The sequence below is a fragment of the Pogoniulus pusillus genome, chromosome 4 (assembly GCF_015220805.1).
Source record: "Pogoniulus pusillus isolate bPogPus1 chromosome 4, bPogPus1.pri, whole genome shotgun sequence".
NCBI classification, from domain to species: domain Eukaryota; kingdom Metazoa; phylum Chordata; class Aves; order Piciformes; family Lybiidae; genus Pogoniulus; species Pogoniulus pusillus.
This window is the reverse complement of record NC_087267.1, coordinates 33,293,922-33,318,605: the sequence shown is the minus strand read 5'-3', so window position 1 is coordinate 33,318,605 and position 24,684 is coordinate 33,293,922. Positions and strand designations below refer to the sequence as shown.

General features: G+C 43.4%; 2 protein-coding genes across 6 annotated transcripts in view; one reads left to right on the top strand and one right to left on the bottom strand.

The window, feature by feature from the left end:
* Positions 1-8,578, bottom strand: part of CCDC146 (coiled-coil domain containing 146) — a 97,349-nt gene extending 88,771 nt beyond the window's left edge. For 4 of the 5 annotated variants that reach the window (XR_010302128.1, XM_064142541.1, XM_064142545.1 and 1 more), the window contains exon 1: positions 7,710-7,825. Coding sequence is in view for 3 of the 5 variants with exons in the window: in XM_064142541.1 (XP_063998611.1) it covers positions 7,710-7,758 (49 nt within the window). In the remaining 2 variants the exon portion in view is untranslated. Of the gene's footprint in view, positions 1-7,709; positions 7,826-8,129 lie in introns of those variants that run through there. The other variant, XM_064142542.1, reaches the window with a different exon arrangement.
* Positions 8,398-24,684, top strand: part of FAM185A (family with sequence similarity 185 member A) — a 35,464-nt gene continuing 19,177 nt past the window's right edge. The window contains exons 1-4 of the mRNA XM_064142556.1: positions 8,398-8,918; positions 15,916-16,025; positions 19,898-19,990; positions 23,683-23,821. Coding sequence (XP_063998626.1) covers positions 8,522-8,918; positions 15,916-16,025; positions 19,898-19,990; positions 23,683-23,821 — 739 coding nt within the window. The 5' untranslated portion in view covers positions 8,398-8,521. The remainder of the gene's footprint in view (positions 8,919-15,915; positions 16,026-19,897; positions 19,991-23,682; positions 23,822-24,684) is intronic.

Sequence of the window (24,684 nt, the reverse complement as noted above, 5' to 3'; positions counted from 1 at the left end):
TTGTTCTCCCCCTTCTCCCGCTGGCTTCTGCTGCTGCAGCTTCGCCTATCTTCCCCGGCTGCTGTTTTGGCTACTGCTGCTTCTGCTGCTTCGCCGCCGCTTGACCCCCTCCCCATCTCCCTTAAGGTTATTGTATTGTTTTCTTTTTTTTCCCTTCCTTCCTTCTCTAGTTATTATTTCTCTTTACATTGTTATACTTATATTATAAGAAAATACAATTTCATCTTTCCCTGACTTTCAAAAAAGACGGGGGGTTTGTGTTGTGAATTCCTTCCCGGGGGAGGGATCAGCCCAAACCCGGGACAGGACTCTTTTTTTGGCGCCCAACGTGGGGCTGAATCTTGGCTTGTTGTTTTGGTTTTTTTTCCTTTCCCCCTGTTGATTGATAATCAGAATAGTCGCCTCAGTTTCACCACATGACTCAGATGGTTCTGGTGATGATTCAACTAACACCACTAAACACTGCGCCAATTGCAATTGTAATGGCCAACATTAGGGGGGCCCTGCCTCTTACCAGGCGGAGGCCAGGGACCAGGAAGACAACAGAATATACTGGAATGTATATGTTAAATGGCCTGGTACCTTGAAAATTCAGAAATACAGGGCTCTAGTGGACACGGGTGCACAATGCACATTGATGCCTTCAAACTGTAAAGGAATGGAGTCTATTACTATTTCTGGAATTACAGGAGGCTCTCAAGAATTGACAAGGTTAGAGGCAGAGATGAGTTTGACTGGAAGTGATTGGCGAAGGCATGTCATTGTAACAGGTCCAAATGCACCTTGCATCTTGGGAATTGACTTTCTGAGAGAAGGGCGTTTTAAAGATCCCAAGGGTTTTAAGTGGACCTTTGGAATAGCAACTGTAGAAGCTGTTGGAGACAAATTGAAGTTGTCTGCTAGGCCTGAGCTCTCAGATGAGTCTGCAGTTGTTGGGCAGCATAATGTAGAGGATGTGAAGTTGCCAGTTGCCACCCAAATTGTACACCACAAGCAATATAGAACAAACCGTGACTCTTTGGTGCCCATACATGATCTGATTCGTCGTCTGGAGTGCCAGGACGTCATTAAAAAGACCCATTCACCTTTCAATAGTCCCATATGGCCTGTGCGAAAGGCAAATGGAGAGTGGCGACTTACAGTTGATTTCCGCGGCCTAAATGAAGTGACTCCACCCATGAGTTCTGCTGTGCCGGACATGTTAGAACTCCAATATGAGCTGGAATCCAAGGAGGCCAAATGGTATGCAACCATAGATGTTGCTAATGCTTTCTTTTCTATTCCAATAGCAGAAGAATGCAAGCCTCAATTTGCTTTCACTTGGAGGGGGATTCAGTATACGTTTAATCGTTTGCCCCAGGGGTGGAAGCACAGCTCAACGATCTGTCATGCAGTGATCCATGATGCATTGGAGAAAGGTGGAGCTCCAGAGCACCTGCAGTTCATTGATGACATCATTGTCTGGGGGAACACGGCACAGGAAGTTTTTGAAAAAGGTAACAAAATAATTGACATTCTGCTGAAGGCAGGTTTTGCCATAAAGCGAGACAAGGTAAAAGGACCTGCTAGAGAGATTCAGTTCTTGGGAATTCGTTGGCAAGATGGTCGCCGTCACATTCCAATGGATGTGATAAATAAGGTTTCTGCCATGGCAAATCCCACAAATAAGAAGGACACATTGTCTTTCTTAGGAACAGTTGGATTTTGGAGGCTTCACATCCCGGGGTACAGCCAAATTGTAAAACCTTTATATGATATAACTTGAAAGAGAAACAACTTTCAGTGGGGACCTGAACAACAAGCAGCCTTTGATCAGATAAAACAGGAAGTAGTCCATGCAATGGGTTTGGGGCCTGTTCGAACTGGTCCAGACATTAAGAACATTCTGTATACGGCTGCGAGTGATAATGGTCCCACCTGGTGCCTATGGCAGAGAGCCCCAGGAGAAACACGTGGCCGACCACTTGGTTTCTGGAGTAGAGGATATAGAGGGTCAGAAGTAAACTATACACCAACAGAGAAAGAGATCCTTGCTGCTTATGAAGGTGTGAAAGCTGCTTCAGAAGTAATAGGAACAGACTCTCAGCTTCTTTTGGCTCCCAGATTACCAGTTTTGAACTGGATGTTTAAGGGAAAGGGGTCATCGCCACATCACGTGACCGATGCTACCTGGTCTAAGTGGATGGCTCTCATAACACAGCGAGCACGCATGGGGAGCCTTGAACGACCTGGCATAGTGGAGATGATCACCAACTGGCCAGAAGGTACAAACTGTATAAATCCTCCAGAGGAGCGAATGAGTCGGGCTGAAGAAGCTCCTCCTTACAGTGATTTGTCTGAAGGAGAAAGAAACTATGCTCTATTTACTGATGGTTCCTGTCGCCTTGTTGGAAACAAGAGAAAATGGAGAGCTGCAGTTTGGAGCCCTATACGGGCAGTGGCTGAAACAAAAGCTGGAGAAGGTGAGTCAAGCCAGTTTGCAGAAGTAAAAGCTATCCAACTTGCTCTTGACGTGGCTGAACGTGAGAACTGGCCCATGCTTTACCTCTATACTGATTCATGGATGGTGGCTAATGCCTTATGGGGTTGGCTAAAGGACTGGAAAAGAAATAACTGGCAACGGAAAGGAAAGCCAATTTGGGCTGCTGACTTATGGCAGGACATTGCTACCCGTCTAGAGAAAATCCCTGTAAGAGTACGACACATAGACGCTCACATGCCCAAAAGTAAAGCTACTGAGGAACATCAGCACAACCATCAGGCAGATTTGGCTGCCAAGGTGTTTCAGACCGATGTAAATTGTGATTTGGATTTAGATTGGGAACACCGAGGTGAACTGTTCTTAGCCCGGTGGGCCCATGATTCCTCAGGACATCAAGGCAGAGATGCTACCTACCAATGGGCACGGGACAGAGCAATCAACATCTCCATGGACGCTATAACACAAGTTATACATGACTGTGATATTTGTGCTACTATTAAACAAGCCAAGCGTCTGAAGCCCTTGTGGTATGGTGAGCGATGGGCAAAGTACAAATACGGTGAAGCGTGGCAGATTGATTACATCACTCTACCTCGTTCTCGGACTGGAAAGCAATATGTGCTGACCATGGTGGAAGCAAGCACCGGATGGCTGGAAACCTATCCAGTTTCCCGTGCCACTGCACATAACACCATTTTGGGCTTGGAAAGACAAATCCTGTGGCGACATGGCACTCCAGAAAGAATTGAATCAGATAATGGTACCCACTTTAAAAACAATCTCATAAAATCTTGGGCCAAAGAGCACGGCATTGAGTGGATCTATCACATCCCCTATTATGCACCCGCCTCAGGCAAAATTGAACGTTACAATGGCTTGTTGAAAACAACTTTAAAGGCAATGGGCGGAGGAACCTTAAAGAACTGGGAGAAACATCTAGCCCAAGCCACTTGGGTAGTGAATAGTAGAGGTTCCACCAACCGAGCTGGCCCAGCTCATTCAGAGGTCTTACAAAAGGTAGAAGGTGACAGGGTTCCTGTCATTCGTGAAAAGAATTTGTTAGGCAAGTCTGTTTGGGTATTCTCCCCTTCGGGGGAGGCTACACCTGTCCGAGGGGTGGTTTCTGCTGAAGGGCCTGGTCATACATATTGGGTTATGCAGAAAAACGGTAAAATACAATGTGTGCCACAAAAGAATCTGACATTGGCAGAAAGAATGTAGATATGTTGTTATGAGTTCTTTTGCAGATGATTGTGGTGTCCAAGAAAAGCCATGAAGAGCCCGCTACCCATGAGCATGAGCCCTGAGAGTGCCAAGAGTCCTGCTCTGTTCCACTCATTGAAAAAAAAAACATTGAGCTAGCCAATGCCTGAGGCAGACGGAAATAAGAAGATGAATGACCGAAGATTGAAGAAAGATGCTTGAAGCCTGGAAAATGACCATCTACGATACTGATGTTATTCCTAGTTACATAGAATGACTTGATGCTGCAATGGTAAATTATATTAAAGGGGTGGATTGTGGCCGTTTGAGCTGATCCTCTAGCTCAGACATAGGGGAGAGATGAACATTCCAGGGATAGGCCACATAAATGGCAACAATAGATAAATTAATATAATTTCATTGGAGCATCAAGAACTTAATGTCTAGAAGCACAGTTTGTTCTCCCCCTTCTCCCGCTGGCTTCTGCTGCTGCAGCTTCGCCTATCTTCCCCGGCTGCTGTTTTGGCTACTGCTGCTTCTGCTGCTTCGCCGCCGCTTGACCCCCTCCCCATCTCCCTTAAGGTTATTGTATTGTTTTCTTTTTTTTCCCTTCCTTCCTTCTCTAGTTATTATTTCTCTTTACATTGTTATACTTATATTATAAGAAAATACAATTTCATCTTTCCCTGACTTTCAAAAAAGAGGGGGGGTTTGTGTTGTGAATTCCTTCCCGGGGGAGGTTTTTCTAATGTTCTGTCATTTTTTGACAAGACTTTTTCCAGGCGGAAGAAGACAATCTACTGATATCAGTGGCATGACAGCCCTTCTCTGCCTTCCACTGTCCTTGCCATTCTTCAATGTAACTTTTCCCTTTCTACCATATCATCTTCCAGGAGAAGGGAAGAGATGAGAGCTATAGATATATTAATGACATAGGCGAACAATGGATTTATTCAATGACACAGTGATCTTCTTTGCATCCCAGAAAATTTCCTTCTTAATGTCTCTTCCCCAAGGTTAAAGCTCACAGAGTGTAAGTGTAGCTTTTCTGTTTTAACCGGCCAGAGCCACAAAGGTATTTGTCTTTAAACAACAAAGCCATGCCAACATTAAACCATCATTAACATTACATCATGCAAAATAGAGCACTATAATATGCATGTAATTCACAATGGATCATTTCATTAGATTCTACAACCTCATAGGGAGCTACTTTGGAGAAATCAGAGCACACCATACACCTAAACTGCTAAACAATTTCTGGTTAGGTTCCACTGTTTCCCCTTGTTTTCAGGTCTCGGCTATTTGGGATGGAATCAGCCTGAGCCATACACAGACTAGCTCCTGGAATTCTAATTAGATATGGCTGAGATATGGAGAATTGGAATGGTAAGATTTGCCTCCTCTCTTTTCATGTGGTTTCCATGAGAAACTTAATTTCCTCAGAAAATTCTGGCAGCATGACAAACCAAAAATCCTTGCAATCCAGACCATTGTGTGCTTTGGAGACTGTCTCCCTCTGCCACTCCTGAGAAGAAACGGTTATGATCACTACACACACACACTAAAACACTGAAGGGAAAACAAACAAAACATGCTTTTCCTACTCACCAAAACATAAACATGCCTTGAGAACTAAAGTGGCAGTTGAAATATGTCGCTGAAAAATTACATATTACAAAACACAAAGAAAGGAGCTGATATAATGCAATATGAATATTTCAGCATAGAAACACATCAACATTTTTAATGAACTTGGAAAAAATATCCTAACTACAAAATTCCTAAGATTTATGATATGTTGTTATGATAGTTGGCCCTGTGATGTTAACTTACACCTGCAGGTGTAAGACCCTCGGTATGAGCCTAACAACAACAAAAACAATCCTACAGGGCACCCCCATTTTCCTGAGCAGAGAAGTCATACTATTTCTTCATTGAGGTTAGAGAAAATGGGTGAACTTAATCCTGACCAGGCAGACTAAGTTTATATCCCTGGGGTACCAGAAGCTGCTTGATTTTATCCTGTTAGAATAAGTTAGAAAAACGTATTCCTCCTACAGCCTGTCCTTTATGTCCTCTTGATTTGATTCCTATGCCCTTGAAACTTCTCTTTCATGTACCTTAGCCTAAAAGCACCTCTATTCATATTTGGGTTTTACCATTTTATAATCTTATTTTAATGTTGGACTCTGCCATGTGCCATCCAGATGATATGAGATCAGCTAGAATTCATCTGAGCATGAAAATCAAATTATATCAACATTGTAGTAAAAATGTAGATATCATAAGCACATTGCAAATATGAGGACGGAGAAAGAACTTCTTAGCAATTACCATTTTCTTCAGTATTTTAAATCATGTATGCTTAGATTGTATCTAACAGGAAAAAAAAAGACACAACAACCAAAGAACACAAAACCCAAGACAAACCAGTGAAATATATACATAGCTCAAGTATCTTTCAACAGATTCTTCAATAAAGTTCTCAATTATGCAGAACTTGACAATACTGAAAATGATGCACAGCATAACACAGAGTCCAACGGGATGCACCTCTGCCTACACAAGAAGCATGGAACACTAAGATACTGGAGGAAAATGGGTCAGCGGAAATACAGCACTAACGTTTAAGAAGAGGTAGGAGCTGATGATAAGGAACAGCAGCCCTGACTTCAATTGGAAGCGGTAAGCCCCACTTAACCAAAGCCCGGGCACAACAGTCAGTTAACCGTCACTTGCTGAGTTGGCTGCCATCTAGCGGAATCACAGCACACTGCACTGCACTTCTTACAGGTCGGAAACCATTTCCCCTGACAAATCATCTAACTTGTAAATTTGCCATTTGGTTTCAAGAGTGAGAAGTTTGTAGTATTTTTTCCCAAATCAACTATTTATGAAGACTATAAAAAGCTATCCTGTATTCCAGCGCCAGAACAAGAGGACACAGCCTCAGGCTGTGCCAGGGGAAATTTAGGCTCAAGGTGAGGAGAAAGTTCTTCACTGAGAGAGTCATTGGACACTGGAATGGGCTGCCCGGGGAGGTGGTGGAGTCGCCGTCCCTGGGGCACTTCAAGGCAAGGTTGGACGTGGCACTTGGTGCCATGGTCTAGCCTTGAGCTCTGTGGTAAAGGGTTGGACTTGATGATCTATGAGGTCTCTTCCAACCCTGATGATACTGTGATACTGTGTGATACTGTGATCTCCCAATATATGTCTTTATGTATTTTTGTCTTTCTAGAATCCTGCCTTTCTATACTGAACTGTCATATGGCATGCTGGTCCTTTTGGTGTTTCATCTAAGGACTTCTGAGGCAGGATAATGTAAGCCAATAAAATAATTTAACTGAAAGGGTTTTATTGACTATTATTAAACTTTCTGCAGTGAAAACTGCAGATGGCTAAAAAAGCTGGGGCCACCATCTTTAGTCTTGAGATAGCTCTCATTTCAGATTCATCATCAGTCCCACTGGTAGTAATAGAAACAAGGCTAATAAAAGCACGGCTGTTTCTGGAAAAGCAGAAAAACAACAGAGATGACAAAACCCAACAAATCAACAAAGTACTAGCCCCAGATGCCATTGCTTCTTGCGTTGCAACGTAGCTAAGACAATGCACCTTTCTATGCATGTTTCACTCTCACTGTCAGTAAACTACTCCAATGGCAAAAATACTTCCCCTGACTTAACATCATCTATACCCACATCACCCACCTAATTAAAAAAAAATATACACCAGTAATGTGGGCTATTAACTCCGTAAAAATAATCTAAAGTCAATTAAGTAGTTCCCTACTTGCTTGCAAACCTTCTAAGTACAAGTGTCTCACAACATATTTCTAACAGAACCTGGGGAAAATATTTATTTGGATGGCTTTTAGAACTGCTAACTACCGAAAAAGTGACAATAAATAACACGTTAATCAAGCTATCTTGGCAGAGAGCAATTTTGAAGCTCTGGGATGGGGCGGGGGGGGAAAGGGGGAAACTTTTTTTCAGCTCATCTTGAAAATGAGCTTCTTTACCTCCTGATCGAGGCCATTCCAACATGAGTCTTACTGCGGGCTTACGCATAACCCTGTTGCTGACCCGATCACATTCCTTTCTTTTTCTTTCTCTCTTCCTTGCAGGTATTAAGGCCTTGCGGCCGCCGAGGCTGCTGCAGAAGGAAGCTGAGCAGACTGCAATTCAACCAGCACGACTCTTCCACTGCAAACTAGCGCTTGGCCCTCACACCCTTAAGCACCGAGTTTCCTCACGCAGGAGACGGCGCCATTTTGGGCCAGGGGCACGGTGGGCTGACTCGGCTTGCTGCAGTCTAGGGCTGGCTGGCTTGCTTGCTTGCTTGCTGCCAGGCTGGAGCTGTGGCTTTGGCTCGCCCAGTCCCCGCCGCCGTCCCTCCAATCCGCGCAAACGCCGGCGCCCGTCCCGCTGCAGGATCCTACCTGTGCGACCGCAACAGACCCCGTCCGGCCGAACGGCGTCTTGAGTTCCTATGGCGACGCCATCGCCTTCTTTGTCCCGCCCTGTACCCACTCTCTCGCTTCTGATTGGCTCTAGCTTCCAGCCCTGATGCCCAATAGAAGCAGCCTACGAAGACGCTCCCCGTTCCTCCTTCACTGATAGGCTGGAGCCGACTCTTCTCTGGCGATGGCAGTTCCCGCCTTCTGCAGCCGAACTAAAACTCCCAGAAGCCTTTTCGGCGAGGGGCGCGGCTGGCGCCCCTTGATCTCGCCTCTTTACCGCCGCCCCGGGGCCGCGTGACCGGGCAGGGCGGGGCTAGCGGCCCCGTTCCGCCTCTGAGGGCCTTCTGCTACGGCTCTCTCCGCCGGGTGATATGAGGGCGCTGCCTCCTCGCTGGGGGTCTTTGGCTGTGAGGGGGGCGACGGGTGGGTGGTGGGCGCCACCCTTTCCTCGCCGCGGCTGCAGCGGCTCTGCGGAGGGTGGCGAAGGTAAGCCCTTTAAGGAGTGGGCGTTGGCAGTCAGCCCGCGTGGGCGGCTGCGGGTACGGTTGCCGTGCCAGGTGAGCGTCCGTCCGCTGGACCCTCAGCGCTACCCGGGCGCAGACCGCGTGCTGGTCGCTGTCAGCGGCGCCGGCGGCAGTCCCCCTCCCCGCAGCCGGCAGCAGGACCGCGTCCGGGTGGAGTATGACGAGGCGCTGGAGCAGGTGGCGATCGTTGCGGACGGCGTGGACAGCAAGACTGCCGTGGACGTCAGGACACCGGTCAAGTTCGGTGGGTGAAGCGGGAGTGGGTGTTCTCTTGCACATTCGACGGCAGAGACGGCGGCACGCCCAGCTGTCAGCCTGCCCGGCTGCTAGTCCTTCCGGCGTGCTGGAACGTTGAGCCCGGGAAGAGACGGGATCGTAGCCGCAGGTGGGGCTCACCAGGGACTGCCGGCACTGCTGCTGCTTCGGCTGGAGTCGTGGTGGCAGCGGATATTCGGAAATGCCATCGTGCGCCTCTATTTGAGGAGGTTCTAAACGTCCCACTTTTTCTTAAGTGTGATTTGTTGTTGACCATTTTTGTCAGCAGGAGTTGTGCGGATTTGCGCTCTTAAGTGGAAGTTGCAATGCACACTTTTACCTTTGTTCTGACAGCAGGTGTTGTAGAGAAGACATAACAGCAGCCTAGGTGGGAGACAGCAGTTCACAGTATGGGCTGTGTACAACTGCAGTTCAAGGGTTGTTCCCAGTAGGGTTGTTGGACCTGCGATCTCAATTAATGGTTATGTCGAGTGGCCATCTACTGAGATTGTAGAATCGTTTTGGTTGATTAAAAAACTTGTGGACAGTAAAAATACAGATTAAATACTTGTCTCATACAAGTCTTACATTATGCTTTTGGGCAGAAGGTGAAAAATCTGTGCAAGGTTACTGGTATGGAACCTACAAAGAATTTGGGAGAGCACCTGTAGTGATTGAAACCAATAAACGTCTGATTTGAACTGAGGGGCCATCTAATTACAAGGAAGCGAAAGGGCAGACTTGCTAGGATAATTCTCTTCATTGACCTGAGATTACTTGATCTGGAGAAATTTGTGTTTAATCATTGATGTGTTAGGTTTTTTTTCACCTATGCAGTACAGAATAGCTTTCACTGTGCTGGAAAACCTTTTTGATTTAGAAAAAGCCCAGCCCTTTACTTCATTTGGTTGTTCAACACTCCTGCTTTGTTTCATTTGATGCTGTCTATAGCTGTATGTGAGAAATGCTGAATAATTACATTATAGTTCAGCATCATATGTCTCATTGATGACTTTTGTAGAGCATGGTGTTACATACTCTTGGTTTTTCTCCAAACCCTTACAGCAGACATACTCTGCACTTTTTATTTTATCTTACATTTTTCCCACTGTATTTGAATCCTGCTGTCTGTTACTCATTGCTGTAGTTTACTTTTTTGGAACACAGTTGATAATTGAAGGGGTGTTTCTTAAATGTGTTTGCCAAAAGTTACTGTCTCTTGTTTCCTAACAACTAATGTAGAGACAAACATTCTATAAATAAAATTGGAGTCTTTCCCCTGCTTTTCTGCCTTCAGCATACTTTCTGCTAGAATGGCTGTGCTGATTTGTACTGGAAGTCCTGCTAGCCCACTGTCCTCTCTCCAGCAGTAGTTATAAATAGATGCTTAGGGAAGAGTAAGAACAGGGCAATCATAAATAATACTTCTTTTGAGTGTTCTTAGTCATAAACTGTTTTCACTTGAATCACTGTTTTGATTCCAATGCAGATGAGCCCCTCAGTCTATCTTTCTTCTGAGCATCCACTTGGACAGTTTTAGGGTGAGAGCTTCCTTGCAAGGCATACAATCCATTAAAATTCCTGCTAATTTGTCATTCAAATATGTGGTATGCCAATATTTTTCTGTAATTTGTGATTCTAACCAGTCTGAATAATTCAGTGTTATTAATTAAACTTTTCATCCTTGGTATTTGTGCTGATTTCCAAATTGATGTGGTGTTGAAAGTGAAGCTAAAGACCACACAGAACTAAGGATGTTGTCAAAGACACCTGAATATCCAAATTCTTTCTCTTAAACAGATCAACTGTCTCCTATGTGTTCCTTGAGTCTTTCACTGAACTCTAGCAGAATTGTCCTCTAAGAGACTTGTAGTTTTAACTCTTCTGTAAGAATAGTCAATTTTAAGATCTGAAGAATCTCAGCCTTCACAAAGAATTCAATGCGGAGATCCTTTATAAAAGTCTCAATAATGAATCCTGATTAATGGTGAAAAAAACGTTTAGCCTTTGTCCTGTCTTTGAGAATGTTCTTATTCTGAATATCAACCAACCCCACAGACTCTTACAGCCTTCCTTCTTGAAATAGGCTTTGTTAGTTTGTTGGTTTCTAAGCTGTTCCACTTGGGTTTGTGGTAACCCTACCCAGTTGAGGTACACTGGACAGTATGTGGATTATAGTCCACTTCTACTGGCTGCTGTTTGTCACCTCATAATTAGCATGATAATAGTATATTTTCATTGTGTTATCCAGGTGTATCCAGAGATTTTTTTTGCTGTTGTTGTTTTGGGTTTTGGTTTTTTGTTTGTTTTTCTTTAACTCACTGAAGTAGAATTGCTACTTGTCAGTCAGTTTCAGCTTTAAGTGTCTTCTCAGCTCTGGTTTGGTTTTTGGGTTCTCTAAGTAGTAGGTTGTACTTGGGTTGTTCCTTTAGGAAAGAATCATCCATTAGACATCACTGCATAAGTGGAAGATCTTATCCCTTGTAAGAACACATTACAAACAAGAAAGGAACTGTTGTTCCTTTCCAAACAGTTTGCCTTTTCTCTGGCATTCCTTGACTGTGTAAGGAGAGTGTTAACTTGTTCTGTTTAGACCCCCTTTATCTGAGCTCTCAGTCACCTAACTGTAAAAAGTTGGGGAGTTGATGTGAATGTCTTCATGGTATTCTAGCTTGTTGATTTTTGAAGTTGACACGTTTTATAACAGCTTGGGCAATTTGTGTTGGAGCTCACCCAGGAAGCTCTAAGTTAGCCAAAACTCCTCAGACTCTGAAGAGCATATGCAGAAGATGATGAGCTTAAATACACATTTAAAATCAAAGTCAACTTGTACTTGGCTCGTTGGGCTGCTTACTAAACAATTCTCTATTTCTTAGTGTCTAATCATATGCTGAGTATAGCCTTTCAGTCTCGTACACAATCTCATAATTCAGCCTGTTGCAGGGCTCCATCTCCCTCACAAGGAAAACGTTTTTCCTTATGTTTATGTGGAACTTCCTCTGGTCCAGCTTGCACCCATTGTCCCTTGTCCTGTCGTTGGACATCACTGAAGAGCCTTGCTTCATCCTCCTGACACTGCCCTTCACACCTTTATAAACATGAGTGAGGTCACTCCTCAGTCAGTAATGTATGAATGAGTTGGAGGAAAAAGATCAGCAGTGTTTACTTCTAAGCATGGGAGACATATAGCCTCAGAGTGGCCCTCGATAAATAATTTTAACTGAAGTATTTTGCATGTATGCCCACACTTACTGATAAGCTTCCATCATCATAACTTGCTTAAGGTGACTTTGCAGTCATAAAGTCCTAGAATGGGTTGGGTTGGAAGAGATCTCCAAAGGTCACCTAGTCCAATGTCCTGTGCAGTCAGCACGAACAAGTTGCTTAGAGCCTCATCCAGCCTCACCTTGAGTACCACAAGGTATGGGGCCCTGGCTCCCTCCTTTGGCAACCTGTTCCAGAGTTCTATCGCTCTCATAGTGCAGAATTTGTTCCTGACGTCCAATCTGAATCTCTTATCATTTCAAACCATTGCCACTCCTATTACTGCAGGCCTTTGGAAGCAGCCTCTCTGCAGCCTTCCTGTAGGCCTTCTTCAGGTACTGGAAGTAGTCCTGAGGTACTAGAAGTATTTTACCAGTCTACTTCAAATATTACAGCTCGAGGTGCTATTTCTGGGTTAGCCCTGTCTACATTGTGATGCCACAGGTGTTTTTCTCCCTGTGTACCTTTATTTTCAGTACACTTCAGATCTTACATTCACTGAGAGAGTCATTGGACACTGGAATGGGCTGCCCGGGGAGGTGGTGGAGTCGCTGTCCCTGGAGCTGTTCAAGGCAAGGTTGGATGTGGCACTTGGTGCCATGGTCTAGCCTTGAGCTCGGTGGTAAAGGGTTGGACTTGATGATCTGTGAGGTCTCTTCCAACCCTGATGATACTGTGATAGCTGTGTTTTGAGCTTTGGTGGTGAAACAGATTGTATCTTTTTCTTTCTGGCCTGTTGAAAAGTTTGTCATCCGACTCTTAGGCTGCCTCTGTGGAGTTGCTCATCCCTGCTTCAAGGGGCCTGTTTGCAAGACACAGGGATTGCATTAGCTGTCCACTGGTTTTTGTTACGTCAAGGCTAGAAGTGCACTAGGACTCTGCAGAGGATCAAGGCACAAAGGATGATTTCAGAAATCCCTGGTGTTTTTATTTAACATCATGCTCGTGAATCCCCAGATTTCTCTTTTATTCTAGCCCCTGTCTTCAGTACATCTAGGATTATACTACTGCTCTATATATGCCCAAATAATGCCCACAATATACCCTGCAGGATTAGAAGTTATTAGCTTTGTTCTTATATGTGATGGTTTGGGTGTTTCCCCAACTCCCCACACTTTGGAAATCACCCAGACTAGTCTCAGCCGGCTCTGGGAATATGAATGAAGCTATTTATGTACAGCTAGCACAATATACAAGCAGATATTTACAGTATATACAGTTATAGACAGAAATATACAAGGTAAAAGGTAATACAGAAACACAACTCCCCTCCCAGAAACCTGAGTCCCCAGGAGGGGCTCTCAACCACCCCTGCACCTTCCTCCTGCCCCTCTCAACCTTACCCCAGTCCCAAGGAAGAGTGGAGGTTCGGCCAAGAGGTTAAGAAGCAAAGGTGAGTGGAAGGTGAGGTTAGGGAGTGAGATGTTGCTCAGCCAGCAGCCTGAGGCAGAGTGCGACAAAATGGCAAGAGTGTTATCTAATGTTTTCGTTTCTTCTTCAGCAAGACTCTGAGGGGAGCAGACATCACCATTGTTTTCCTTTCACAGCCTATGATCTAGTTCTTCTCACCAAAACATTCTACCCTGCTTCAGACTAGCACATTATAAAAGCCATATTAAGATGGTATCATGGCTAAACTTGCTGCTCGTAAGCCTTTTCCTCTCTGCTTTCAAGGGAGGCTATCAAGCTGATGCAAGGCAAAGATATGCACAGTCAGACTACCTTTTGGACCTCTCACTTCCCTGAAAGCAAAAATGCTGATATCTTGGGCATGGTCCCTCCCAAGGACCATGTAGTTTTCCAGTGGGTGCAGTTCTGAGCAAGAAAGCCTGTATTTCCAACATAAGTTTTCTTTCTGACCTCTCCAGATTTGTGCTGTGGAAGTACAGACTGTTTTGAGGTTAGAGTGCTTCTGTTTGTGTCTTTCTGGGAACTGGGTTTAGACAACCCAACTGTTCCCTAGGAAGCAACACTTTATGGAAAAGTTTTATCTGCCTTCCTTACCACCTTCAGAACCTGCAGATCAGCACTGATCAAGTGGCAATATTTCAGATATCAGTCATATTTTTAGTCTGGTGAAAATGTCTGGGCCTTACCAACATAAAACCTTGTGGTGCTTTGCCCTCAAGCCTCTGATGCTAGTCACCAGTCCAGTTTGCCAGTTTTGGTGCTTTTACAGGCCTCAAAGCCCTTCTTAGTGTTTACTTAAATTTAAGAACCTTACAGTTCGATTTAGAACCCTGGGCTCAGTATGTCTTTTTAAAGAACTCTTCTGTGAGAAGACTAAGAAAATAATATGCAAATAAGCCAACTTTCTGGGAAACCTGCTTATCCAAGCCACCTGTTCTAGCTCCCTTTCTTAGGGAATTGCAAACAGTCTCCCTCTTTCACCAAATTTAACCTGTGTCTGGCATTCTTGTGGCAATGTGTTTTCTCTGAGCTTCTTGGATTCTCCTCCTTTGTCAGTGACAACATTTCCCTTTGTTATTAGAGTCATTCAGTCTCTTCTCCTCATGATGTGCAAGCTACTGTCATGGTTCCAGCATGAGCACCAGTGTGGCAGTATTGATCTTCAGCCTCTCATGTATGTTATGCACACTCTGATACTTCTTGTCTAATTCTTCCCATCTTTCTGGTCATTTCAGCAGATAATGGAGGGTGAAAGAAACACTTTCACAAGTTCTTAAATGGAGGTTTCTTTCTCAGATAATCTTTTCTTTCTCATTGTCTTTACACTTTTCAATTCTGTCTCGCAGCACACATTTCTGACTCCTGTTCAGAGTTCCTTTTTCTTCTTCCTGTATTTTTTCCTTAGAAGAGCAGATGCTTCTTTTCCCCTCTTGCCTTTATATTTTTCCAATGGTTATTAATAAAAATGATTACTAATCTAGTCAGAATCTTCAGACTGTACATTCTCAAACTTCTTCCCCGTTACTTAAACTCAAATGGCAGAAAATCTCTTCTGCTCCTGTGTGAAGTGTTACAAACTCATATATTTCTCCCTTGGTAAGAGAATTATCTACAAGCTGTAGGGCCTTTCCTTTGTGGAGTTCTACAAACAGTAGTAAGGTGAGGTGATTTAGGCCAGAGGCAAATAGACTTCTTCATGCCAGACCTTCCAGAAGGCACACTCTTCCGTACCTGTTGTTTGTGTTATGCTGCTTGCTAGTTAAAGGAGAGTAGGTCTAAGCAAGACCTATGTATTTGTGCTGCTGAATCTTGTTACCCAAACAGCCTGCTAACCTTCCTATCCCAGAGCCCATGTCAGGGTACCCAAATGTCTCAGAAGAATTGCGAATATGATTGATGATTAAAGTAGCTGTGAGATGGAAGTGGAGTTTGGGAGTAAGTTAAAAAATAAAAACAAACAACAAAGCACATAACCCCCCCCAAACAACCCCTTGCCTGGAACTTCACTAAAGGATCACAGCCTGCAGCTTCCCTGACAGAGGTTACATACAGTCACTCTGCTGCCTCTCAGTGTTCTCTCTTGATGCAGGATGGTTGTACACAGGCTTACAACATTTTCTGTGACATGTGCCCATAGTGACTGTCACGCAGTTAAATGGCCACACGTTGCAAAAAGGGTCTTTAAGTGACAAAGCAGCTGCTTTCCCCCCGTCCCCCAACTATATGTAGTTACTACATAAAGTGATTAAGTACTATGTTAAATAGATATGACTTTCCTAATTCTGTTGCTAATAAACTTCTTTTAATTCTAGATTTGGATATCAAAACATCAGGGACTGGCTGCGTGAAGATAAAGAAAATAGAATGTGATAACTGCAGAATAGAAACAGAGAAGGGGACTAGTGTCTTGCAGGCAATAAAGGTACAAAGAACCTTCCCCCACTCCATCAGTGTTTTCTACAAAAAGGATTGTGTGATGGAATATAGTATGAAAACTCAGAGTATTTCTCATTCCTAGGAATGCTATTTCTAAGTTACTGCGTGTGCATCTCAGCTGGTTTTGTTTTTTTTGGGGGGGTGTGTTTATTGCATGCAATTACAACAAAGTCAACAGCACTAAATAATGTGGAGTCAGAAGTCCAAGTGTCATTGATTGCTGAAGTCAGCAGAAGCAGTGGCAGTAGTAACCCTGATACCTGCCTTCCCTGACGCTCAGAAAGCACTGAGATTGCTTGGGGCTTTCCAGTATACTGCTTTTTTTCCTCCTGTGATGAAGTTATTGTTCAATAACTCTGGTGTATCAGGGCAATGGGCAAATTCTTTATATTAATTTTCAATCAGAAGTAACACATTATATGTCTAAATACAAACTGAGATACATCGGATAAATACTGTATATATCATGATAATGACCTCGTTCTTTTAATCCTAAGACTTCAAGTTTGATGACACAGACTTTAGTGGAAATATGGCTTAAGTGCTCTTGGAAATGAATTTCATTTGAATAATTGAGATTGTACCTGCAGGATTTGGTGTATGTATAGAAGAAAGGCTTTTCAAATCAGGCAGTTCTTAAGTAATTTTGAAACATGAAAAATATTTCAATGCTTTTCATTACCATGTTATGAGATTATTTTATAGTGCACATATGGCAAACTAGTCTTAAAGGGGAATTTAATGTAAAATTAAGCTAGGTTTATTCCATATTGTGTGATTACAGACAACTCCTATCTTCCAGATTCTATGTAATTGACCACAACTTTAAAAGGACTCTGTTGTCTGATAACAACAGAGATGGGATGAGATTTAACAAGGCCAAGTGCAGGGTTCTGCACCAAGCAGTGTTACAGGCTGGGGACGGAGTGGCTGGTGAGCAGCCAAGAAGAAAGGGACCTGCAGATACTGGTAGATAGTAGGCTGAAGATGAGCCAGCAGTGTGCCCAGGTAGCCAAGAGAGTCAAGGGCATTGTAGTCTGGATCAGGAACAGTGTGGCCAACAGGACAAGGGAGGTTATTCTTCCCCTGTACTCAGCACTGGTCAGGCCACACCTTGAGTACTGTGTCCAGTTCTGGGCCCCTCAATTCAAGAGAGATGTTGAGGTGCTGGAAGGTGTTCAGAGAAGGGCAACAAAGCTGGTGAGGGGCCTGGAGCACAAATCCTATGAGGAGAGGTTGAGGGAGCTGGGGTTGTTTAGCCTGGAGAAGAGGGGGCTCAGGGGTGACCTCATTGCTGTCTACAACTACCTGAAGGGAGGTTGTAGCCAGGTGGGGGTTGGTCTCTTCTCCCAGACAGCCAGCAATAGAACAAGGGGACACAGTCTCAAATTGTGCCAGGGTAGGTCTAGGCTGGATGTTAGAAGGAAGTTCTTCACAGAGAGAGTGATTTGCCCTTGGAATGGGCTGCCCAGGGAGGTGTTGGAGTCACTGTCCCTGGAAGTGTTCAAGAAAAGACTGGATGAGGCACTTAGTGCCATGGTCTAGTTGACTGGATAGGGCTGGGTGCTAGGTTGGACTGGCTGATCTTGGAGGTCTCTTCCAACCTGGCTGATTCTATGATTCTATGAACAACAGGAAAAAGCAGTACATGAGAAACTCGGTAATACCAAAAACACATGTAATTTTGGTCAGCAATAGTGATAGTAATCACAGCACACCATCATGGGTTTGAAGAGCTTTTTGTGATGTCATGGGAAAAGAGAATTTTGAGGAAAGGTGACTAACTAATTTTGTGGGCACCTTTTATGCAGTCTGAGAAACAAATGTTTAGTTAAAAAAATGTAGAAATAAGTTCTGTTTTCCTTGAGACTTCAAGTAGCAGTGAAACAATGCTCTTTAATGAGCTGAAAAAAAGGCTGCAAAATCACCAGTCTGGGGGTTCTGAGACCAATGCCTTCACAGCTTCATTAGACTTCAGAGGAGCTTGGTGCTGTTTTTCCTCTGTCAACACTGAGCCTTGCTTAATTCACCAAAATGTCGGGTAAACTGCAAGTGTAAAAGATGAGACTTCCCTTCCAGTAGGGCCACAGTAACTCTGTTTTTCTAATCTAGGTTCAGGAATTATACTCAGTATTAGTAGTAAAGCAGAATTATTGGTGAGATGCAGAATTATCAACTTTTTGGATTTGTCCAAGCTACTGCAAATCTGACAGTCTGAGGTCTGGTGAGACGTCATCTTGAGTACTGTGTTCAGTCTTGGGCTCCCCAGTTTAAGAGGGACAGGCATCTGCTAGAGAAGGTCCAGTGGAGGGCTACAAGGATGATTAGGGGACTGGAGCACTGCCTTATGAGGAGAGGCTGAGGGACCTGGGGCTTTTTAGTGTGGAAAAGAGAAGACTTGAGTGGGGATGTAATAAATGATTATAAATATCTGAGGGCTGGGTGTCAGGAGGGAGGGGACAGACATTTCTTGCTTGCTCCCTGTGATAGGACAAAGAGCAATGGATGGAAGCTGCAGCATAGAAGGTTCCACCTCAACATGAGAGGGACCTTCTTTACTGTAAGGGTCACAGAACACTGGAACAGCCTCCCCAGAGAGGTTGTGGAGTCTCCTCTGGAGACTTTCAAGGTCCATCTGGATGCAATCCTCTGTGACCTGAGCTAGATTGTATAGTTCTGCTCTGGCAGGGGGGTTGGACACAATGATCTCTTTGGGTCCTTTCCAACCCCTGATAGTCTGTGGTCCTGTGATTCTGTAGTGCATCACAAGGGCTGGTTCTCCTCTCAAGTGCAAACTGAAGTGAGGCTGCCCTGCCCTGGATAGAGTAAAGAGCTGTTCAGAGTTGCTTCACTGTCACGCTGTTCACAGACTTCACTGACTAGGAAAGCAAAAGACCCTTTCTTTACAGTAGGAAGTGAAGGATCATTGATCAATGACTTAAAATAAAAATAAGGGTTAGAATCATAGAATCATAGAATCAGCCTGGTTGGAAGAGACCTCCAAGATCATCCAGTCCAACCTATCACCCAGCCCTAACCAATCAACTAGACCATGGCACTGAGTGCCTCATCCAGTCTTTTCTTGAAGACTCCCAGGGACGGTGCCTCCACCACCTCCCTGGGCAGCCCATTCCAATGCCAATCACTCTCTCTGTGAAGAACTTCTTCCTAATATCCAGCCTATACCTACCCTGGCACAACTTGAGACTATGTCCCCTTGTTCTATTGCTGGTTGCCTGGGAGAAGAGGCCACCCCCCACCTGGCTACAATGCCCCTTCAGGTAGTTGTAGACAGTAATAAGATCACCCCTGAGCCTCCTCTTCTCCAGGCTAAACAACCCCAGCTCCCTCAACCTCTCCTCATAGGGTTTGTGCTCCAGGCCCCTCACCAGCTTTGTTGCCCTTCTCTGGACATGTTTCAGCACTTCAACATCTCTCTTGAATTGAGGGGCCCAGAACTGGACACAGTACTCAAGGTATGGCCTGACCAGTGCTGAGTACAGGGGAAGAATAACCTCTCTTGTCCTACTGGCCACATGGTTCCTGATGCAGGCCAGGATGCCATTGGCTCTCTTGGCCACCTGGGCACACTGCTGGCTCATCTTCAGCTTACTATCTATCAGTACCCCCAGCATCATTCTTTTCCTTGCATTTCTGGTGACTTGGCTTGATATTGACTCCCATGGAAATAAACAGCACATTTAGTAATGACTAAAGAAGAATCCTTCACAGTAAAATGAAAGCTTGTGATTCTAGGTGGTGGTTGTGGTACAGCTTAGAAGAACAAGGTAATCTGTTTTCTAATTATGAATGTATCAGCCATAGAACTTTTAAACTTGTTTGTTTGTTTTTTCCCAGAGCCATCAAATTGATATAAGAACAGATGGTGGCAAAGTAATTGGCCTTGGGACGCTTTATGGAAATGCAGACATTTGTGCAACAGGGAAGGGTGTAAGTAAGAAGTAAAACTTTCTCTTCAGTGGCTTATTCAGTTTCTCTGTTGCAAAATGACTAAGTTTTGAACAGTGTGCTGAGGAATGTTTAGTGACTCATTAGCTGATTGTGGTCTCTTTGTTAACTTATTTGTCAGTTTGTTTATCTCACTTTATGCTTGATTTGGATAAGTAAACAGTCTCCACAGAAAGAACATTAACAAATGTGATTATTCTATCAGCACAGAGGCTGTGCTAGCTGATACAGTTCATCAGCTTTTATTAGATAGACTCTTAAAATGGTCTTAAACTTTTTGCTTGGCTGATGTCTAGGCCTATGAGTTTATTTTAGTGTCTTATGAATAATGTCTTGATGTTTGCACATGCTGTGCACTTCCAGTGTTACATGGGTGTAAAAAAGGAAGAGTGGAAGGATCGGTATATTTCTTTGCAGCTGAGGAAATGCAGTCACATGTAATCTTTGTCATAAGATGCAGTGAAAAGAATCATGAACAGGAAGAGTTTTGTAGAGAAGTAGCTAGATTTTTTCAGCAGATGGCAGCAGGAGACAAAGCTTTTACTGCTCTAATCTGACTGTTTCTTGCCTTAAGTACTCGATAATTCTCCATTCTTTAAAATAATGTAGTTAGGCTCCCTTACATGGTACCACAGTTCTCATACCCAGGCTGGGTTTTAGGCTCACCTTGAAAGTTTAGGTATCATAATGTCCATGCATATGATTGCATTAGGACTCCTTAGTTTTGAAGCACTGCTATACAAACATGATGTCGAGCCTAGAAGTAGCTTGAATGTGTGCAGGAGTGTGTCAGAATCAACAGGTACCCTTAAATTCAGTACAGACCATGCAGCTAATTTCAAGTAGTATCAGACTGGTGTTGATAAAGGCAAGTGAAAGGTAGAAAAACAATTTAGATCTACCTATGCAAAAGTACATTTCTCATTTGTATGAACTATGATTCTTTTGCTTTGGGTCTTTAAATGCAGTTTAAAATTCTTTTTTGAAACACACTGTCATTTTGAAATAAAACAAACTTCATGCAGATTAAGTTAGTTTGTTGTGATCATAAATATTCATAACAGTCTGTAATAAAGCTGGAAGTCCTTCTTAGAGTTGTAAATTCTAATAACTTGAGTGAAGTAAGTACTTCTTACAGGAATTTACAGCTATGGAACAATATTTTGGCTTACATTATTAAACCTATTAACAAACTTCACTGTAGTTAGGATGGACAGTGTGTGATTTCTTCTCTCAAGTGGCTACTTTTGTAGTAATCACTCAGCCTCACCTCTCCTGTGTGTGTTTGTATGAGATGTTTCTTCCATAAGTTGTAGTCACCTTTATGTAATTATGGCTCTGCTAGCATTTCCAGCCCCCTCCTGGAGGTGGGTAGGAAAAGGATGTGGTAAAATCCACTAAGCACTAGAGAAACAGAGAATGTTTTAGCAAGGATAGCACCAAAAGGAAAACCAAGAAGTGGAATATGTGGAGAAGGAGTTGTTTGTCATCGCAAGATGTTAGTTTTCATCTTGAAAATGTGTTTAGGTATAGAAACTTTTGAATATGATTTATAAAGATAGACTGACAGTTTTTCTTTAAATGTTAAGAAACTAATGGAACTTGGCCTGTGGTCAGTAACTGCAACTCCCAAGGCTCTACTCCTAAGGGAAGGATTTTTTCCAGAAAACCTGGTGGTTCAGTGGGCAATCAAATTTGTTTGACTGGGGAGTCATTAGCTAATCTGTGCCACAGGGACTTGTCTATAACACTTTTTTAGCAGAGCCAAATATCTAGGTTCTGCCAAAAAAAGAAATCATAGAAGTCAAAGAATTTGAAATTGAAAACAGATTTAGGCTCTGTAAAAAAGCAATCCTGTCTGTTTATATTCTTCTATGCTTTCCCTATCTAGAGTTTCTTTTTTTTCAGTCTTGAGCAGTCTGACCTGCCTCACCCCAGATCCCCCCTTACCCTCAGTTTGGGTTATTCTGAAACAAATATTCATTTCACTGTTAGGTTTTGGTTTATTCTTCATAGAAACTAGCTGACTCGGTACTTCTTCTGTCATGTGCTGAGACAACTCCTTTTATTGCTGTGCACTTTTAGGAGAGGTAGTTTGGGCTGGAAAATGAGCAGAGTTGCTGTGTGAGCTTGTTTATGTAATAAAGCACTTTGTAATATTTAAAATAAAAGACATATCTAAATAGAGTCAAAACTTGCATACCATAGCAAGAGATGGAGCTTTTTGGGCTTTCCTTTTCCCATTCAGGAATACCACAAAGCAGCCACTTTGCACTCAAACCACAGCTGTTTTTGTTTTATTTCTCCTCTGCCTTAAGTATTCTCTATTTTTATTGTGCTGATAGCAAAGACGGCCCTGATGAAATTGGAAAGGTTCTTTGCAAGTAATTTAACACTCTTGGTGGCCTACTTTGGGTCATAGCATCATGTCTGAAGTTTTAAGTCAATAGTCCATTCTGTTATCTTAGGCCTTGAAGTGTAAAGATGGTGTAAAGCTTATTAGGTTGGTACGGTCACAGTAGAATGTGGCTGTCATGTGCCAGCGTCGTCAGCTCACAAGACAGCAAGGAGTCTGTGCAATGCTACCTCTTGTTTCACTCCTACCTTATGCTTTATGTAATATGACACTGGAAGAGCCAACATCTTTTTTTCTGGGGTGTGTATTAACTTTTATCCCACCATCTAACAATGCTAAAGTAGATTTAAAGGTGAATTGGTAAGGCCTAGTTTGTTCTAGAAGGCCACATGTCATTTTACATAATAAACAAGGATTTTGTGCAATTTGCTTAGTGCCCATAATCAAAATAAAAATTGCATGAGGATTAAGTAAGAACTATTGCAGAATTCCATCTTAAATCAAGGTTAACTGAGGAAGAATAGGATTTAATTCACATGGTAGCTGCACAAGCACATTCTGTTTTGTTCAGGTAGGTGTGGGTTCGGTCATACAACATGTTCCTTGTACACAGATAATCTCCTTTGTCATTTTTTGTTCCCCAAATCTGTCCATAGTGCACCTGTCTGCATTTCATTGTACATCAGTCTCCATTTCTATTGAGAAGATTTTCCAAGACTGTTTAGGTTTACATCCAAGAATAGGGACCTTATTAATCAAAGAAACAGGAACAGTTTTACTGAGAGCAGCTGTGGCCTTTTTGCAGAGCTTCATCAGAGCAGTGTCTATGAAGTGAGCCAGCTAAAGGTCTAAAGAAAGAGCTGTGTGTAACAGAAGCAATGGGTATGTTAGCACATGATGCCAGAAAACTGCTTACTGATGCTCTCAGTGTCAGAATGGTTACAGTTGTTAAGGCTTCATTTTTAAAGCTAATTGTTTGGGTTGTTTTACCTTCACAATGAAGTGTTTTAAAATGAAATAAAGTTGTTCTTTCATCCATTTGTGACATTTTGGTCCTTCACCTGTGTGATGGATGCAGTAATTCACAGAAATGTAAAGAATTATTAACTTGATTAGAGCTCTTGGATGAAAAGATGGTTTCTCGGGTGTGTTTTTGATTATTTGTTCTATAGCTTTTAACTAAGAACTTGATTCTGTTTGTTCTGCACCAACAACTGCTTTCCATTTATTGTGCCTCTTAGTACTGTTACTTCCCTCTGCCTTTTCCAACTGTGATGACAGGTTTTCCATTATGTTTATTTAAGTTTATTTCTCTTAGAGTGTGAATATAGAGAAGCTGCAGGGGACATCTATCAACATATCTACTGAAGATGGGCTGCTGAAAACTAAGTACCTCTATGCAGAATCATCATCTCTGTCTTCAGTAGCTGGTGATATTCTGCTGGGAAGCATTCATGGTAAGAAGGAAACAGTGTCATGTGGTTAGGGAAAGAGTGCCACAAATCTAGTTCCTTCGAAGGTTGTGTTCACAGTAGCCAGTGGGCATGGCGTATGAACAGAACAGTTCTACATTTGTTAGAGCCTAAGTTGCTGAGAATTAATTTGCCATATAGCACACTGTACTTTTTTAGAAATATATTTTGTAAGCACACTTGTGAAATGGCAAAAAGCACACATTATAGAATCATAGAATCAACCAGGTTGGAAGAGACCTCCAAGATCATCCAGTCCAACCTAGCACCCAGCCCTAGCCAGTCAACTAGACCATGGCACTAAGTGCCTCATCCAGGCTTTTCTTGAACACCTCCAGGGACGGTGACTTCACTGACTCCCTGGGTAGCCCATTCCAATGGCAAATCACTCTCTCTGTGAAGAACCTCCTCCTGATATCCAGCGTGTACCTCCCTGGCACAACTGGAGACTGTGTCCCCTCATTCTGTTGCTAGTTGCCTGGGAGACTGAGCCCCACCTGATGACAGCAATAAGGTCACCCCTGAGCCTCCTCATCTCCAGGCTAAACAACCCTAGCTCCCTCAGCCTCTCCTCACAGGGCTTGTGCTCCAGGGACCTCACCAGGACTGCACCCCTGGTAGGCTCATGTAACAGCTGAGATAAAAAGTTGTCCTCCATACACTCTTGGAACCTTCTAGACTGCCTCTTCTCTGCAGTGTCTGGCAGGTTAAAGTCGTCCACAAGAACAAGGGCAAGTGATCTTGAGGCAGCCTCCAGCTGTTTAACCCCCTCCCCCTTCCAGCCTAGTTTATAGCCCTTTCAACAAGTCCTGCCAGCTCATGTGCCAGATCTTTCTCCCCCTCTGAGA